Consider the following 19,654-nt stretch of genomic DNA (forward strand, 5'->3'; position numbering starts at 1 on the left):
GAAAAGAAAAGAAAAGAAAAGAAAGGAAAAGAAGGAAAGGAAGGAAAGAAAGAAAGGAAAGAAAGGAAAGAAAGGAAAGAAAGGAAAGAAAAGAAAAAGAAAGAAAAAGAAAGAAAAAGAAAGAAAGAAAAAGAAAGAGAAAGAAAGAAAATTAAAAACAGCCCAATAAACACAACTTTTCTTTTTTTAAAAATAAGTGGATTAAATAAAAAAAAACAAGACAAAAAATTTTGACAAAATCCAAGGATTAAAATACTTTAATAGGCAACACATTAAAGTAAAAACTTCAATGTTTTATACTCACAATAATAATAAAAAAAAAACCTAGAAAATTCCTTCAATAATACAAACTTCTCTGCTTACATTTTCAGGAAAAAATAATAGTAAAAAGAAAAACAAAACAAAAAAACTTCTTAAATCATTAAAGATAAAAAACTACTACTTAGGGCTTTAAAGATACACTAAATACTTTTCATTCATACCCACATGTCAAACAAAACATCACAAGCATATAAAACACACACTAGAAATAACACGGGCTGTTGGAAGAAAAGATTTTAACTTCAAGTGCGAATTTTAAGCTACCATTTCTTTAAGTCTTCCAAGAAAGGAAGCAACGATTAACCTGAAGTTTCCGTTGCAAACTGGAATGACCTAGGTCTTGTTTGTACAAATACACATACACACCTCATAGATGATGCCTGTCTGGCTAGTCCTTTAAATGTTGCCTTTTTAGGGCTGGAGAGGTGGCTCAGCAGTTAAGACCGCTGGCTGCTCTTTCAGAGGACCTGGGTTCAGTTCCCAGCATCCACATCCAGCTCATAACTAACTAGCTCCAATTTCAGGAGAGCTGGCACCTTAAGACATATATGCAGGCAAAACATTAATGCACATAAAATAAAGGCAAATAAATCTTTTTTAAGTTCCTTTTCCCTTAAAGAAAGGTCATAATTTTTTTCCTACGGCTCTTTCAAAATCCTTTGTTTTGAATCTGTAGAAATTACATACTCATTCTGTTCGCAGGGCTTAAAGGTCTATTTTTAACTTTAGACTGTTCATTGTTGATATGCTTTTTAAAACAAAAAATACAGTCTGCTCCTAAGGAGGCATCTGTTTTTTGGGGAGGAACAAGTGTCCATAAAACAGCACTCACAGGCAACTAGACAGCATTCCAGTATACTGCAGGTCGGTCGGCTTGCCTTGGTACCCACAATCCATGGACCACAATGGTTTTGGCTTTATCCTGTTTATTTAACACCAATACCTGACTGTACCCCACCTTAACGCTAAGTTTCCCAGAACTTGCATACATTTGCCAAGTTCAAGTTAAATATTAGGACTTAACAAGCTAGAGGAGTCTTATGTAATAACAGCCTACACAGATTCCTCATATATACATGAAGCCATTTCACAACATCTAGGAATATCCAGTCAGAAACCAGCTTTGGGAATCATAGTAGACACCAAAAATACACAGAGTATGTGCAGAAAGATGCCTGAAAATAAGCCCTACCACCAAGTACTTAAGTATTCACGAACTGCTGTAATTTCCTATGCTGGATAAAAATCTTTGTAACTAAAACTTAAGCTACTTTCCTAAAAAATGTAAACACATTTCTGGAAGAAGTTATTCTGTTTCTTTCAGAACTGTAGTTATTTGAAGTCCTTATAACTTCCAAGTATATGAAAAGATATCTCAAAACTGTGAGACTATATTAAATACCTAATAAGAAACATGTTTCAAATATCCTCTCCCATCCTAAGTCAGAATGTAAATTAACTACAAATGTGTTCCCTAGAGACCCATTCTCAAAGCGATACTCAATTTAAACTCCAAGTACATCTTACTACTTTTCTCAAAAATTAGTCAAAATATCTGACAACCTATAGTGATATTCATAAAAAGTTGCTGTATCTGGGGGAAGCCATGCACAACATGTCAACTGCAGGAAGGGGTCTAAGAGCAAAAGAGAATTCTTATGATAATTATGGCAGGACAACAGAAACTGGTACTTAGCTGGAAGGTGGCACACGAATCTGAGATGACAGCTGAGACCATCCCCATTTAATCCAAGCAAGGGTTCTTGTCCCAGGCAAGACTGGCTGCCTTGGACATTAGCTCTTCTCACTGTAAAAACTCTCAGGTCTGCTGCCCAGATGATGACTCCCTTAGTAAATGCAGAGAGCAGCAGGTCCAGTGATCTGGCAGACCACCCAGGAACTCCCTAGGGTTCTCTGTCATCAGAATCACAAGTATGTTTTACCCACAAAGATCTGAAGCTGCTGCTCTTTTTTTTGTTTGTTTTTGTTTTTGTTTTTGTTTTTTTGAGACAGGGTTTCTCTATGTAGCCCTGGCTGTCCTGGAACTCACTCTGTAGACCAGGCTGGATTCAAACTCAGAAATCCACCTGCCTCTGCCTCCCAAGTGCTGGGATTAAAGGCATTCGCTACCACTGTCCAACGATCTGAAACTTCTTAAACAAATGCAATGGCTCCTCACCCATAGATGATTTATCCACTCCACATACATTGGTGTCAAGATGGTTCTATTGTTCTGTCACTGCTGCTCTTCTCCAAGACACTGCTACCTGCTGAGAGGCTGAACCTGCCTTCCTGAGAAATTCCTGAGACAGCCAGGAACTGGTGACTGACACCTTACTGCCAAACCAGTGCTGTCAGCCTAATTGCTTACAGGCATCAAGAGTAGATCAGCAGGAGATGGGCTTTCCCCCTTTATAAGCACAGAATTTCAGTAAACATTTGATCAGCATTTGTCTTGGCCTTGTCTCTTCTCTCATCTCTTCTCTGGCCCTTCTCTTATAGCTCCAGCTTCCCACTCAGGAACACAGTTCATGTGGCCACAGGCAGCCACAGGTGGTGACTGAACAGGGACCTGAGTACAGGTGGATCAACCAAGAGAACACTGTCTTGGTAGAGCTCTACAGGAAGATTAAGATGAAGATGTATCTGGCATAGTAAACAACACTTTGTATTCATGATAGCGCTGACTTTAAATGTCATCTTTTCGAAATTGTTGCTGTAGGTGCGCGAAAGGATACAGGCTAGACTAATCAGCGTTGGCCCAGTGCTGGTCAGAAGGCTCCACCCCAGGTGGTCTCATTCACAGTGGCAAGGTCTGAACCAGCCTGCTCAAGGCTGGGGAAGGCTACACTTCAGTTACCAACTGATAACTTCCACTGCCCCATGATGGTGTGATGCTAAGCTTACTTCCACATCAAGTTATCGAACAGGTTTCAAACTCCAAAGGTATTTCAGAGAATATTCACTGCATTCCCAGCCTTTGCTGGTGACTGCCCTCACTAACCCAAGACCATCACTCTGATGGGTCACTAAAACTTCCCTAAGTCATACAGTCCCCAAAGTCCCTGCCACTTGCAGTCCTGTGGTACCACAACTACCACAAATGTATCTCTTTAGAAGCTGTCCTGAGTTAGGCACCTGTAAGCCTAGCCTTTCAATACTTTTACACCACAGGGTTACTTCTAACAGTGGGGCTGCTCTTGCGTTTCTTGGACACTCCAGATTACAGCAGCTTCTACCATCTATGTTACACCACCATCACTGTACACACGGGGGAAGTGGCTCAGACGGGTTCAGGAGGTATGTTTGCTATAAAGAACTCTCCACCAAAAGTCTGCCTCTTCTTTCAAAAGTTTACAACATATAAACAGAGATGGTCATGGCCAGTCACACTCCCTAATAAATGGAGGAGTCAGAGACATCAGACAGAAAACTTGGCCGCTCCTCTTAAACTCCATCCGGACTGTGAACCCCATGGGAAAAACAGCTTCAGTGCTAAAAATGGAAAGTGCTTATGAGTCAATCACCAAGACAAGGATGGCTTATTGAAAACTATTACTAGGAAAAAAATCACTCAACAAAAATGGCTTGCCTGGCTCCCTAACAACCAAGTCACTCACCTGAATAGAGACAACATTAAAGAAAAGCACCCAGCCTGCCTACAGAAGACAAGAGTCAGAGTGAGGCGAGGGGGACACACATAGGGTGTTAGTCTAACCATCCCACAACAGTCCCTGGCACAGCCAGGGACTCACTTAGGAAGCAGCAACTTATTCCTATAAACAAACTCCCACACAGTGGCTTACAACTTCTCTGCAACTTTATTCACCAGGACTCTAGCCATAAAAGCAAATGAAAGAGTGAAGCTACAAAGGCAAGAATTGTATTGCTTTATTTTTATTTCTATTTCTCAAACAACAGCAACAGGGAACTTTAAGAAAGGTAACATAGTAAACAAGACCTGTATAAGTTATCCTAAGCAAAGAAGAAAGAAAGGAATGGCATAAAGTACTTTAAGAAAGAAAAAGGTATCAAGATGCTGGTAAAGGAAGAATGCTAGAAACACAAAGGTTCCTCTGAGGCTGGTGAGTGGCTCTTGATGACCTGAGTTCAATCCCAGGGACCCACATGGTAGAAAAAGAAAACTAACTTTCAAATTGTCTTCTGATCTTCATCTGCATGCTCACACATGCACATAAGCATATAGCAAGTAACTAAAAGGAAATTAAAAACAAAAAACTATGTCTTCAATTCCATACCTTATCAATGGCTTTTCCAACTCGAGAAACACTGCTATGGATGTCTTTGTGATCAGAGGCCAACTTCTGGACAGTGTCCTTTATTCTTTTGCAGCACTGGGTCAGAACAAGTGAAAGTGTCCCTGATAATTCAGCATCTTGACCTATTTTAAAAAAGAGAGAGAGAAAGAAAAAAAAACTGGTGATTCACTAAAGCAAACTTCACAATGACAGGAAAAAAAAACGAAGGAAAACCAGTATCTTCCTTGAACCACATGGCCACAGTTACAGATGTTATTTTTCAAGTGTACACTAAGAAATAACTGGATTTATTTATTTTTAGAAATTAAAAAATAAAATTTTACTATGAAATATACTATTTCCACAATATCCTTCCCACAGACTGTGAACTATACCATCACGCAGTTATCATATCCATGTCTAGTGACTCCACTATGAGGCAGGTGGCAGCAGTGAAACAGCAGTCAACAACCCTTCCCCCAAGACTTACTTTCTGATGCAAGACAGATACCACAATAAGGCAAATGAGACAGTACGGGAAAGAGCACTGCTGTAAGGAAAGTGGGGGGAAACAGGGGTGTGTGGGATCAGTCAACTACAAAAACAAAAATCATGATGAACGGACATGGTAGATGTGAGTAAATGACATAACTAGCTACCTTGGGAGGAAAGGACACATTCCAACAGGCAACAACAGAAGTCTGTCCTACTGCAGGTGCATGGTAGATAATGCCTATAACCTCAATTAAGGCAAGAGACTAGGACTTTGAGGCCAACCTGGGCAGCCTTGCACAGAATACACACACACCTAGAATATTGACAGCATAGTGAAGAGGCTAGTGTGTCTAATAGCAACTTCTGGCTGGGGAAATAGCAGGAAACAGGTCTAAGAGACAACGGGCTCCTGGGTTCTGTAGGTTCTTTTTTGTGCTGTAAAGACTAGTTTTTACTATGAGTGACAGAAGGAATGAGCCACTACAGTTTGAAGCAGAGCCAGTACCTACTGATATTTTAATATGACCACTCTGATGGGCAAGAGAAGGGCAAGAACAGACTCAGGACAGCAAGGTGGGCAACTGTGGCAACAACCAACTGCCAGCTGACAGCCTAGTACTTTCTGACTGGCCTGAGGAAGGAAGGGAAAGCCTCACAGTTGCCTCCAAGTTTCCTACTGAGCCAAAGATGGTGTAAGACGAAACAGAGAAAGGTGTACACATCAGAGAGCCAGGAAAGAGAGGTTAAACTGGTACTTACTAAACTGGAGATGCTGACCAGTGCACACATGGGAGACAGCTGCATATGCAGGCCTGGAGGTCAAGATCAGTGTCAGAACTAGGGAGACAAACTGGTGCAGTGATGGCACACCGATTATTCTTAAACTATGAAGCTAAATGAAAGCACAGTACAGATTCAGAGAAGTGGTGAAAGGCAGACATGAGATAGAACTGAAAAGCAGACTAACAGACTAATGAAGCCTAATGATAGGGAAGAAATCAAATATGGTGTTGGGAAAATCTATCAAGAGTAAAGAAAATCTGCCAAGGCACAGGGAATAAAGAACTATGCTAAAAACTTGAAGTAAGCTATAGACTGAACACTGGCCACTGAATTTACAGCACAGATGTTATAACCACAACAAGAGTTTCTCTTAACGTTTCAGGAAAAGACATCCTACAGGGTTGCAGGGATTGTGGAAAAGGAATACAGTAAGTAAGGCAGCCTGAGACCCAAACAGAAGCAGTGTTTACAAGGTGTCCAATCTGCACAGGGCAGCCCCAACAGAAATCCCCTCATCTCTAAACACAATCACACAAACTTTAAGCTAGACAATTCCAACTTCAAACACAATTTGTCTAATTTTGCTCCTTTGCAGCAGAAGTTTTTAACTGCACCAGTGTGGGGCATTGAGGGCTGTACTAATAATCAGTGGTCTTCCTCTACAAATGACCTTCCTTCTCTACAAACTTATCAGTCCACTGTATGCAGTCCTCTACAAATGACCTTCCTCCTCTACAAATGACCTTCCTTCTCTACAAATTTATCAGTCCATTGATTTACTCTCTCTTCTGAATCCCTGCTAACTCCTGTCCTCTCCACCATTCCATTCCTCTGGTACTAGTTTATACCATTTAACAATTTCTTTATGCTACAGATATACTATATGAGTAATATGAATATTTGCAAATCATACTTTTTTCATAGATTTATTTATTTATTTATTTACAAGTACACTGTAGCTGTCTTCAGACACTCAAGAGGGCATCAGATCTCATTACACATGGTTGTGAGCCACCATGTGGTTGCTGGGAATTGAACTCAGGACCTCTGGAAGAGCATTCGGTGCTCTTAACTGCTGAGCCATCTCTCCAGCCCACAAATCATACTCTTAATATATCAAAAACAAAGCTAAACTTACAAGGAAACACACACACACTCTTACACATATCTACAATGTATCAGGATAGATATAACTCAGTGGTAGGACAGTTGCCTAGCTTGTGTAAGGTTATAGGTACAACCCTCAATACAGCAAAAATAATAAAACAAAGCACACACTTCCAATTCAACAACAGCATGACAATTCAATTTAAAAACAGCCGGGGACAGAGTAGGGAGCTGGCTTAGTCAGTAAAGTGCTTACTACACACACACACACACACACACACACACACACACACACGAGGGTCTCCATCTCCGATATAAAATGCTGGGTGCAGCAGCACATACCTGTAACCCCACTGTGGGGAGACAGAGGTTGAAGAGTCACTGGTGGTCGCTGACCACAGTGTTACTAAATCAGTGAGCTCCAAGTTCAGTCAGACCTGAGACAGCACGCACTACATAAAGATGGTTCAATAACAATGGGCCACCTATATGATGATGCGTAAGAGGCTGTGCCATCTAGGTGTGTAAATACATGACAATCTTCACACAACAATGAAAACTCCTTAATGGCATTTCTCATAACATGTTCCTGCAGTTAAGCAATGCCTTCCTATCTGGAAGCTCAAAAAAAACTATTTATTGTGGAATCACCTGAAGAAAAGCCGTGTTCAGAGAGGATCTACTAATGCGTTTTCAAATGTACTCAGTAGAAAGCAGCCAGAGGTAAAAACAAGCTTGAAAATCGCTAAAATGACCAGACTGACAGAGACAAGACCAAACTTCTAACGGGGAACTTAATGTTTTCCTGAACTTTCTATGAAAACACAACCTGCTTCTAGAACCTTCCTGTGAAACAAATTTAATTAACTTACTTCCTAGATATAAATGAAATAAAAAGACAACCATCTTTAATCTTTACTGTAACTAAATCAGAGCTCAGGCTGGCCACTTTTCACCCAGGATAAAGTCTGTGTTCACTGTGTCTTTCAATGTGACAGAGTCCCTAGACCCCATACGAATGCACAACTGAGGATACTCCCAGCATGGGCAGTGACAAGTACATTATAAGGTCCCATCTAACTTGACTTGATTAAACGACCATGAGCATTAATTAGAATGTTAAAACCAAGTTCTCAACCATCACACACAACAGGTAAGTTAAAAGTCATTTCTGTAACTGTAGGGCTATAACTCAGTGACAGGGCACTTGCCTAGAATATAAGATCCCCAGTACTGGGAGGGGGACACTTTAAACCTAACAGAATAGCACGTTTAAAAATAAATGATATTTTTATTATGATGATTATTTGTTGTTGTTGTTGTTGTTATTATTATTATTATTATTTTGTTGTCACTATTGCTGTAGTAGTAGGTTTTTTTAGAAAAGATCTCACTCTGCAGACCAAACTAGCCACCCATGAATTCAGTGAGCCTCCTACCTCATTCCCCCATGTTGCTATTAGGAATGAGCTACCACGCCTGGCTAGCACCTTCTGTTTCATAAACAGAGTTTAAGTATACTATTTTCAGAAATGTAAATCAGTGACTCCTCCCAAAACCAGACACTCACCAGACTAGACTAGCCCCTAACTGAGGTGACATGGTTTTTGTGAGGCCTGGCTAGGAATCCAGGTCTACCTGCCAGCTTCTGTACCTGGTCATTTCAGGATTTATGTCCATTAGTTTCACAGAAACGGTATGTTTCAAAAATGTCTGTTTCATTAGCATCCTCTGCTTCCCAATCTGGGTGTGTTACGCTTTGTTGTAAAACCTGTCTATCATTCCCAAGAAACTAACTGAAGCTCGGAATCCAATCCCTAACAGTTAACTATGGTGACTGGTATATAACAGCACTCAGTAACTTGTGTTGGTGGTGGTGAAGGCAGTTTTCTTGTTTTGCGTTTTACGGGATCTTGTTTTATATCCCAAACTGCCCCTAAACTCACATTCCTCCTGATCCCATCTCCAAAATACTAGGATTATAAGGTGTATATTACAACACCAGGCTCAATAATCCTTTACAAAATGAATATAAAAATAATAGATGTTGCATAATATTCTTGATTTCAAGTCCAGCATAGGAGGCTGGTATTACCAACATACTCTAAAACTGCCAGCAGTGTCACAAACAGCAGCTTGTGAATTTCCTGGCTCCATGCAGAATTTAGTGTCTCCTACATAACAGCACTCTGGCCTACACATTACAAATGCCAACATAAGCCCAGAAATAATAGTACAGTACCCTCTTTCCCCACAGAACCTTCATATGCACGCATATACACAGTCCTTCTCTTTCCTCCCACTACCTCCTCTAGACTATTATACTAGCCTATGTGTGCACACACTCTTATTTTCAAATATGGCATAGTAAATCCTCTCGCTCCCCTTCTGTCCTAAGTTCCTTCTCTCTTCTATGACCACACAGCAGGAATACACAGGTTTGTATTCTGACACAAGTCACTTTTGAGTTAGCATCTTCATTTGTAAGTAAAAATATCCTAAGTTGTGTTAAAGACAGAGACATCCATCTCAATGTCTGTTTATCAGTGTACATCCCAGCATGGTGAGATAGTTTGTAACGGTGCTTGCTCCCAAGCCTGAGGACTCTTGATTCCCAAAACTCCCAAAAGGGGGGAAAGAACTGACTCCACAAAGCCGTCCTCTGACCTCAACACATGTACACACACACACACACACACACACACACGCACACACACACGCACACAAAGAAGTAATTCTTCAAAAAGTACACAGCAGAGTAAATATCTTCAAAGAAATATCTCACAAAGCTATAACTATAAAATTCTAGTTATAGCCTGGTTTTGATAAACCACCCATGCATTTTTAGTACTTTCTACCCTTTATTTGTTCTGTATTTTTTCCTTACTCAGCACAGAGCTAAGAAACCCATGTGGCCAACTGTGGCAATATTCACTTACATTTTGACCCACCTAAATTCAATCGAGTCAAAGATAGTGAAACTGACAACTAAATTCCAACCCAGTGTTTGAACTTCCAAATGTGCCTGGTGCTTATTTTCAAATGGGGTGGAGGGTGATGCCAAACAACTGCACAAGCATATACTGTAAACAAAATATACCATTGTTAAAACCACAGCTGGCGGTAAGCAGCATCCAAATGCACAAGATTGAAACATCTTCCTACCAGCTGACAAGCATAGTTCTATTTAGGTCTTTAAAAAGGAGCTTAAAGGTGCCAATGCACCATCATGTACAGGCTTCCTAGCAGTCATATGAGACAGGGCCCTCTACAGTGGAGAACATTATAAAACCAGTCAGGCAAGAAAAAAAAAAAAAAAAACACAAGAAAGTACCCAAGAAAATTATGATTCAGATTTTCAAAGTCTAAAATCTACCACCTAAGATAAAAATATTTTGGTAAAAATGAACTGTCAGATTTCCTAGAAATCACAGACCCTATTTATATATTTTTATGAATATGCTAGAGGCAAAAAATTAGTTTATAAATATTATATATACTGCATTTGAGCTCTCCTGAGTTATTCACTTTCACAAAATGGACAGAGATCTTAACAGAATAGAGAAAACAAACTAGGAAACAAGTTATAATGCAGAGAAATGAAAGTCCATTTAGAAAACATAATCCTAACTACACCTAAATAAAAACCCAGATCTTGTAAATCTGTATTCCAGAATTCAATGAGAATAAATTCCTAAAGATGAGAACAAAATAAACCAACAAGTGCACAGGGTTGGAATGTAAGGGTACTTACCTAACACACATACAGCGTTAGGTCCAATCCCAAGCATGGGATGGGGATGCACGCACTTGTGATCCCAGCACTGGAGAGTGTATGTGGGGGAATGAAGGATGCTTGGATGTCAATGGTCATCCTAGGCTACCTACAGCAAGCTCCAGCCCAGATTAATAGATTGATAGACAGAGAATGATTCATTCTTAGAGCTTGAATTCAAACAAGTCAAAAGAATATTAGGTATCAGTAATAAGACTATAGGAAGATATTTCTATATCTCACTCTTATTAGAGTCCTTTTTTTCCTTTGAAACCATTTATTTTTGTTGTTTGTCTGTTTCCGAGACAGGTCTCACTATGTAGCTCTGGCTATCTTGGAACTCACTAAGTAGATGAGGGTGGCCTTGAATGCATCCAAATGCTGGGATTAGAGTTGTATGTACCACTATTCCCAGCTTAGAATCTTAATAGTTAATGATAAAAATGAAACCAAAACAAAACCCTCAAAATGTCAAAAGCAGGGGAGAAATGAAGACATTTGGATTCAATTAACATTTGAGTGTCAAAGCCTTGGCCAGCAGTGTTCCCTCATGTTCCCAGTTCCTAGAGAAAAGACATTAGGACTTAAAACTGACTCTTAAAAAGTCACCACCTGTCAGAGTGAACATGGATCTCGTTGAAAAGTATTAAAACAGAAACTTGAAAAGCTAAGCCTAATGTTAAAAATAACAAAGAACTATTTCATAGCATTAACAACCTAAACGTGGCCAAGGAGAGCAACTTAAGGCCTATGTTATAGCTGTTCAATAGATAAGTGTTTAGACCTAACCCAGAGGAAGGGGCCACACTCATCACATTTACTCAAGATTGGCAAGTCTATAAAGAAAGCATGTTAGTGTTCAAGCCCTGCCTGACCATTTAGGACAGAGCAGTGAACTCACAGATGGGTATTCTGAGGCAGGGACATTATTAAAGACCACTACATCAAATTACAAACCTAGAGTATCAAGCAGGAAAACTGAAACAATCAAGTGCTTGAGTATTTAAAGGCTCAACTGCATGGTACAGACAACAGTGTTCTGAGAGCAGAGAACTAACCAATGACCGTCACTGGTGGGGGTGGAGGACGTCAGTCAAAGCACCCATGATGAGAACTACAGAGAAAATAAGGAGATATGCAGGTACACGTTTTTAAATGTCTTCTTGATAGTCTGTATTTTTAAAGATCCCATATTCAAAATACAGGCACTTAATCTCTAAGTATCTCAAAACTGAATGGGTTCAACCAATGTAACTTTTAAATCTGGATTTCAGATTTAAAAAAAAAAAAAAAATCAAACTCACATTTTTTTCCTCCATAGTTCTCGCTTTCACTCCTGCTGAAAAGCTTGGATATACCTTTGATTTTTCCAACCTTTACCCGACTCTGCCCAACTCCATCCTCACACAAGTCCCAGTCACTCTCAAAGAACCCTTAGGAAGCCACATTTCCACCGCTACTGCTCAAGAACAGGCCCAAACTTCAGCTTGAGTGCTGTGAGCAAAAGGCCTCCAATCACAACCCCGCCCCGTCCTTACTAAAATGTCACCTCGAGATTCAACGTCAGCCTTCCTGGTGTCCATGATTTTATGGAATGTTTCCAATTCTCATGCTTTTCTCCCACTCTCTCTCCCCATCTCCCTCTCTGTACCTTTGTTCTTGCCACCCTCTTCCAGTTCTTCATCCGTTTCCCACACTCCACCTGTTGTTAAACTCTACCACAGGTAGGCAGCACCCAACTCTAAGCCAGACTCCTTTCTCTACCATGATCACCTCGTGGTCTATACGGATGGTCTTCATTACAAGGCACTGCTCCTGTTAAACTTCATGCCAGTCTCCATCTCCCTAAGAACATACAAAGTTCACAGATACTCGTCCTTTGTAACTTTTCTAAAACAAGCTATATCTGTATATTTCTGGGATAGCCCGAGCAGTGTTACTATCCAGAATTAGAAGACACCTAAGAGATAATCTTAGAAATGTCTTTATATTTACTACATGGCATCGAAGCCAGGTCAAACAAACCCAAAGGTGCATGAAGTAAGATCCACTTAAGCTCATAGACAAGGTCATTTTAAACATATTTACTATTATATCAACACAGGCTACAAGGCTAAAGCTGGGCAGGAAAGGTCAGGCTGGTCACCAGTGCTCCTCAGGGAGCACATGGCTGATTGAACTTGGTTCTTCCATTTTCATCAACATATGCTATGGGCAATGTGCCCTTCCCAGGCTCTTCAAGCTCTTCCTCTGCCTGGTACAGGCAGGATGAGCAGAGCTCAAGGTGACCAGAAATACGAAACAAGAAAGTAACGTTGGGAAATGTTACTAGACATGTTCCTCTTTTGAGCTAGATCAGTCATCTTCACCTCTAAATGGGGAAAACTCTGAAAATGCAAGTAACCATGAAAAGCATTAATGGTGGAAGACAAGGCTTCCCGATGTCACCTGTGTCTCAGGACAGCCTTGGTTAACTGGAGCCTATCAAGTCATGTTTAGAAATTCCACTTTAGTTAAAATTGCCATGCCACTTGAAACTCAAAGAATACTGGATAACACACAAATCTAAATGAGCAATGTTCCATATAACAAAAAATTGTCCCCTCCAGGAGCCTAGACAGGAATGGGCTAACGAAAGTTAAATCCACTTTTAAGTCCAACTGGAAACACACTGACCTTTTATTTTCCTGCTTAAAATAGCCTACGTAGCTTGGCAACCCCATCTATTCGGCTTTTACTGTGCTTGAACAATGGTATAGCCATCCACCCAAACTTTTATTTATGATCCACTCACAAGCTATTTTCCACACTAGGTGTTTATTGTAGACCACACTGTACTCAATTCAAAGCTCAAAAGTCTTTCTTCTCTCAAGAGTATCTACGAGCATTTAGCACAATTTCAACAAATGGGGCCTGGTTATGTAATCTCACCAGAGTTAGCTAACCTTACTTGGTCTTTATGAGTCTACCAGGCCCTAACTGACTTCTACTTGTACACTTGACATAGGCAGGTTACACTTAGCACACAATACTTCTCTATATACACATATGCATATTTTTCAACATGTATTTGTAATACATACAACCCAGTTTCTAGACTGGAAGCTATCTATGCATATTCAATCTTCAACCATTGGTTTCTCTCTATTAACACAATAGTGTATTAGACCTAAATAGTATGCATTTAGACCTCGGTAATCTAAATATGAGTTTTAAATATTACCTCCATATTTTTTTATACTCACTTGCCTAATTAGCTTCACATGTGCAGGTTGGAGCACGCACGCATACACGCACGCGCACATACACACACACACACACACACACACACACTAAATGAATACATGAAAAAAATTGTTTAAGGCGCTTTTATGTGTTCATAACTCCACACACGATGGTGTCTTTAACCAATTCAGGAATTGTAATGATAATTAAGTGTAAATACACAGCCAATGACATTTTAAAAGGTGACACATGATCATATTGCCCTCATTTTTGAGGTGTTAGGCAAGAAATCTACCAGTGAGTCCCATTCTTTTTTTTTTTTTTTTTTTTTTTAAATTTTAAATGGAAACTAGCATCTCTGCCTGTCAGGTAACGAGGCAGCCCTGGAACAGTGGCGAAGCTTGTTCCCAGGAAGCTTTTTTTTTTTTTTTTTTTAGATTCAAACTATTTGCATTTATTACCTACTCAAAATAAATAAAATTTAAATTAAAAAAAAAAAAAGCAAGAGAACTTCTTTCAAGTGCTGGGGACACACAGACAGCTCGGTGGTCAATAGCTTGCCTAGTGTTCATAACTGGGTTTGATTACCAGTACAGCCAAAATCCTTATAGTACTAGTATGAAAATAACCAAAAACTTAATATGGCACATCCTTAACTCTATAATTTCCCCAACTATACTTTAAGCATATTGTGAAACTTGTTAACAAAACTGATTTTTTTTTTAAAAAAAATTGTTTCAGTCTCTTTTTTTGTTCTTCTACCACAAAACATTAACAAAATTTTTTATTGTCTTTCCACTAGAAAAATATGAAAGGGGGAAGGAGGAGCAGAATCTTCACAAGCCAGACCACTAAAACCAAAGCGTGCTTTGGTTTATTATACCTAATATCCAGTCTATGACTTCACAAGTACCAGTGTCTGGAACCCTCAAGCATGTGAAAATTGAGTGCACAGACACGAATGAGTAAGGCACCACCCACACTAGACCAAGAGCATCCTGGAAAAGATCCCCAGGCAACAGCAACCATGATGATCTACAGCCAATTTCTCTCTTCTGGGAAAACTTCCACTGAAAGGTGGGCACAACTGTCTGGAATGCACCCTCTCCTTTCGGTTAATAAAAATGAACTTCAAAATAATCCAGGCTAAGTCGCAGAGCTCAATACAATTCTTGAACATCTGACAAAGTAGGTTAAAGAGTGGTCTTACTGTCTCAGACCAACATACTGGTCCCCGTTTTCCATTTGCCACGAATAACCCTGTCTATCCCTTCCACCTTGGGCACCCCACTGAGGCCCATCCTTCTGCTTCTGTGCCCTATCCAAGGCAACAAAGAGACACCTCTGGTGTCAGGCTCCGCATAAAGGAATGACTCAGTTCAGTCAGATTTCTCTAAGCTCTCCCTCTGCTGCCCCTTCACACTCTTATTACCACCTTAGCTGCCCTAGAACCACCCACACTCAAAGCCTGCATTTCCTTCTTATATGTCAATTGTATTCCTCTAGCAGACACTGGAGCTTCAGTTAAAATAAATAAATAAATAAATAAATAAATAAATAAATAAATAAATAGACTTGCCCATCCCCTTTCCAAGCGGAAGAACTAGGGGTGGATAAAGTGACAGCATAACTAATCCAACAAATGTGAGTGACTATCCATATCATTCTTATTCTCTTCAAGTATGTGCATTAAGAAAGCTACATTTTCACAGCTAATAGAGAAATTTCACATGGAACAACTTCAGGTCATTTCGAGCTGGCTGGACAGTTCCAGGTCAGCCCTAGGGTGGTGTTTATAACCTGGAGGAAGGATAAGACAAGGTGGGTGAACTTACAACCATTTTCCAACAGATTCTCTAGCTATGTTCATTTCATATAGTTGTCTGTGATCCCTTTTACCTCTGACGTCCCACTACAGACTCGAGTAAACCTAAGAAATTACAGCTTTTTAAAACTGAACGAATTTCCCACTTCTGGTAAAAAACGATCCTTCTGCAACAGGAAGTCACCTACCAGTATGACACAATGACTGTCCTCTATTCTCTCTGGCAGGTGATGCTTACAGTCCCCAAGGTTCTACTTTACTCATTCTCTTCTCCCAGGAATATTACCTACCACTCATAAACCTGGAGCATAAGATCCTAGAACCCTGACAGAAGCCCAATGGAGCCCTCCCTCAGATCAGAGCAACTATCAGATAAGTTGCCCAGAAAGCACATTCCAAGCCTTAAGTAGAGAGGCAAACTCTGCTTTCAGTAGGCACGTCATTGAAAGGAGCAGATTAAGACTCAATATGCTATCCACTGCCCGTCACCTGCTTGAAACTCTAACTTAGAAATTAGTTGCTTCAAGAAACCCACAATCAAATACCAAAGCATGTTTATCTTCACTCAAAAGAAACAAAAATAAGACTGCCTTAAAAACCTGACCTACTATCTTTATGTATTTCTTTCATATTTAACTACTTTTCATTACTTAATCCTATTCAACTGATTAAAGGAAAATAACAGATGCCATAGAGGCATTTATTACACAGGAATGTTTAAAAAAAAAAAAAAAAAAGAGGCTGCCAATCAAGAGAACAAGCCCAACTATGTGTTATAACAGCATGATATACTGTGCCTACTATCCCTCACAACACAGGTTTTGTGAAAAGTTCTCTTACTAGCAAAGAGGCCTAAAATCCCTGACCTGGCAATTTTTACAATCATTTTAACCATCTGGAACTGACTGCAACTTCCCTAAAGCAAGCCTCACAACCACTTCTCCTCTTCCATACTCACTCTTCTAGAAAGGACTTTGATGTGGTCCCGAAAAAGGGAGCATTCCCTCTGCCTCTTCAGGTGTAGGCCCTATGTTCATTCTCTTTCCCTACTGGCTTTCTCCTTTTCGGTGAAAAGACAAAGATGTCCCCTGGGAAGGGGGGGTGGGGGTTCGGTGTCTCTAAGCACTGAGCTAGACCTTGGATTGACTGCCTTCCACTTCAGTATGCACTAATTTTTTTCTTAGCCCGAAATAATCTGGTTTGTCCACAAAATGTCAAGTACCAGCTAAGCAGCTCTCTTTTTATCCTTTTCTGCCCTTTTCATTTCTGCTCTACTTTGGTTGTGTTTAGAGCCTAAGATCTTTCATCTCACATCCTATGATCTCCACTGTTCTTCTAGAAATATCTGAAAACACAGAGGGGCACACCGGGAATCCCAACACTAGAAAGATGAAGACAAGATTATAAATTCAAAGTTGGCTTGGGCCACACAGAGAGATTCTACCTCAAAACACCACAAGCAAAAGAAAACAACCAATTTTAGCCTCAAATATATTCCAAGAAAAAAAAGTGTGTGTGTATATATATATATATATATATTCCTGACATATATGCAAACCCCTGAACATCATCTCATGAGTCAAAATTCAAGAGATTTTTCTCACACCCCACCTTATTCTGTTTGTATCAAGTATACCATCACCATCAATTCAGTCAAATAATCTTTTCGCATGAAGCCATCAACATGTTTTGCATATATTTATACAGCGTTCCAAAGTGACAGCTGTGTCAGAAGTTGTCAGACTCCTTTACCAGGGAGGAGCAGTCACCCACAACTGAAATGTTTGGGAAATAAAGGTGTAGAGGAAGAGAGGCAGGGCTAACACTGCCTTAATCTCACCTGCTTCATCCGCATTTCTCCCTGACTAGTAAATATCCCTTTAATTTTTGTTCAGCCCACAAACTGACAAGGGCCCGGCCTCTTGAGTAAATCCATATTACAAGTCCTTTACCTCTCATTCAGAAAGAGTCAGCATTGTGGCTCCAAAGTACCAGACCTTTAATGTTATTTTTAAAACACAAAACTCTTTCTCAGAGTTAGCCTTGGCATCTGTGGTACAAGACGTAGGGCCACTGATGAAATAACCTAGGCAAGACACTTTCTACGGAAAAGCTGTTTTCTGAAAGGGTTATTATCAAGTACAAACCGGACCAGGTAAGTCAAGCAACTCTATCTGCCCCGTCGGTCTGTACAGAGGCTACAGCAGGGGCGCTGAATGGTTTAAATCGGCCGGCTTCCTAGGAAGAGTTTAGAAGAGCTGCCTACCCACATCAGTCCAACTCTGAAGTTGCAGCAGCGGCTGATGTGGAAACCAACCCACAGCTAACAACATAAAAACTAAGAACCATCAGGGGAAAAAGTCTGCAAGGCCAAGAATTAGACAAAGTCCCACGCAGACCCTCGTTATCACTCGCACACCTGCGGCCCGCAGGACCCCGCAAGACCCCCAGCCCCGAGCCGACTGCTCCCCCAAGCCACCGCGTTTCCGGGCGGGTCCGCGCGAGGAGGAAAAGTCGCCGCGGCCTGGGGACCAGCAGACACAGCGCAGGGCCCCGACCCCCGCGCGCCCACGCGCCCGCCCTCACCGTGGCTCTGCAGGATCTCGTGCTTGAGGCCGCCGGTGTAGTCGATGAGCTCCTCCAGGCCCCGCTCGCACAGCTGCCCGTAGCCCGAGAACTTGTGCAGCACCTTCTCCAGCTCGCGCTCCACCGTCACGCACTGATCCATGCCGGAGACCGCGGCGCCCGGCTCCCCGGCGCCCGGGGGTCCGCAGTGGTTCGGCCCGGGCCCCACCGAGGCCGCGTCCTGCTCCTCCTCCCCCAAGGCGGCGGGCGGGCGGCGCGGGAGGCGAAGGCAAGGCGGGCGCGCTAGCCGCGGTGCCCGGGGAGCCCCGCGCAGCCCGTGCCCGCCCGCCCCATGGCGCCCCGGCCCCGCCGCTCGCGCTCGCTCGCCCGCCCTACCCGGCGCCGCGTCTCGCCCCGGGCCCCCCTGGCTCGCCGCGTTCGGCCGCCCCCCCCCCCCGGCGGCGCCGCCGATTGTTTTTGTTTTCACGGGAACCGGCCGATGACCTGGTTCTCCCGGGCGGCACCAAGAGCCGCGGCCCGGGAGGGGGTCGAGCCTCCCTCACGAGCGGAGGAGGCGGCGCGGGCCGTACCAAGCGCGGACTCGGCGAGGGGACGGGGGAAGCGGCGGGCGAGCGCGGGCGGAGGGCGCGCCGGCGTTCTGAAGGTGTGGGCCGTACCACGCGGGAGGCCGTGCGGGAGCGGGGCGAGGGCGGGGCGAGCGGCGCAATTGGCCCGCGCAGCCGAGCAGGGAACTTTAGCGATAGCGTCAACTACCCGGCCGGTAAACAAGAGGGTGGAAACCGTCCCCGGATGCTCCGCCCAGAAGCAGAAGAGCGACCAATCGACGCGGGGGTTAGGAACGAGACAGACATCCTCCAATCCTGGGCCGAGGCGTAAAACTTCAGCCAATCCAGACTGAGGAGCCAAACCAATGCGCTCGCTGTTGGGGGGGGTGGCTTGGAGAGGGGAGCTTAGCGCTTCTACTGGGGAAACATGACAGCAATCTACGGGGTTGTTTTCTCCAGGACTTCGCCCTGATTGCAATTTGTGTTATTTCCGCATGGCATTTTGGCCAGTGTTTCGGCTGAGAGGCCCGCCTCTGAGGCCAAAGGCTGTCTGTCTGGCCGCCTGGTGACGGAGGGCCCGGGCGGGGTCGCTCACCCGATGGGAGGTGGTGGTAGCTCTTAGAGGGATGGCCCGCGCCCAGCGTTGGCTAGTTCTGGTTCCCTGACGCCCCTCGGCCTGTAAGTGGCCTTCCCTGTCGCCTTGTCCACGTGCTGGGCATCTTGGCGGCGGTCA

The 19,654-nt window shown here is 42.4% G+C and overlaps 1 protein-coding gene across 2 annotated transcripts in view; it reads right to left on the reverse strand.

The window, feature by feature from the left end:
• Positions 1-19,021, reverse strand: part of Rmnd5a (required for meiotic nuclear division 5 homolog A) — a 53,510-nt gene extending 34,489 nt beyond the window's left edge. For both annotated transcript variants that reach the window (XM_021190445.2, XM_029534834.1), the window contains exons 1-2: positions 18,377-19,021; positions 4,581-4,723 (exon numbers count right to left, since the gene is read on the reverse strand). In XM_021190445.2, coding sequence (XP_021046104.1) covers positions 4,581-4,723; positions 18,377-18,518 — 285 coding nt within the window. In that variant the 5' untranslated portion in view covers positions 18,519-19,021. The remainder of the gene's footprint in view (positions 1-4,580; positions 4,724-18,376) is intronic.
• Positions 19,022-19,654: the final 633 nt, after the last annotated feature.

Source organism: Mus pahari, chromosome 2, assembly GCF_900095145.1.
Source record: "Mus pahari chromosome 2, PAHARI_EIJ_v1.1, whole genome shotgun sequence".
NCBI lineage: Eukaryota > Metazoa > Chordata > Mammalia > Rodentia > Muridae > Mus > Mus pahari.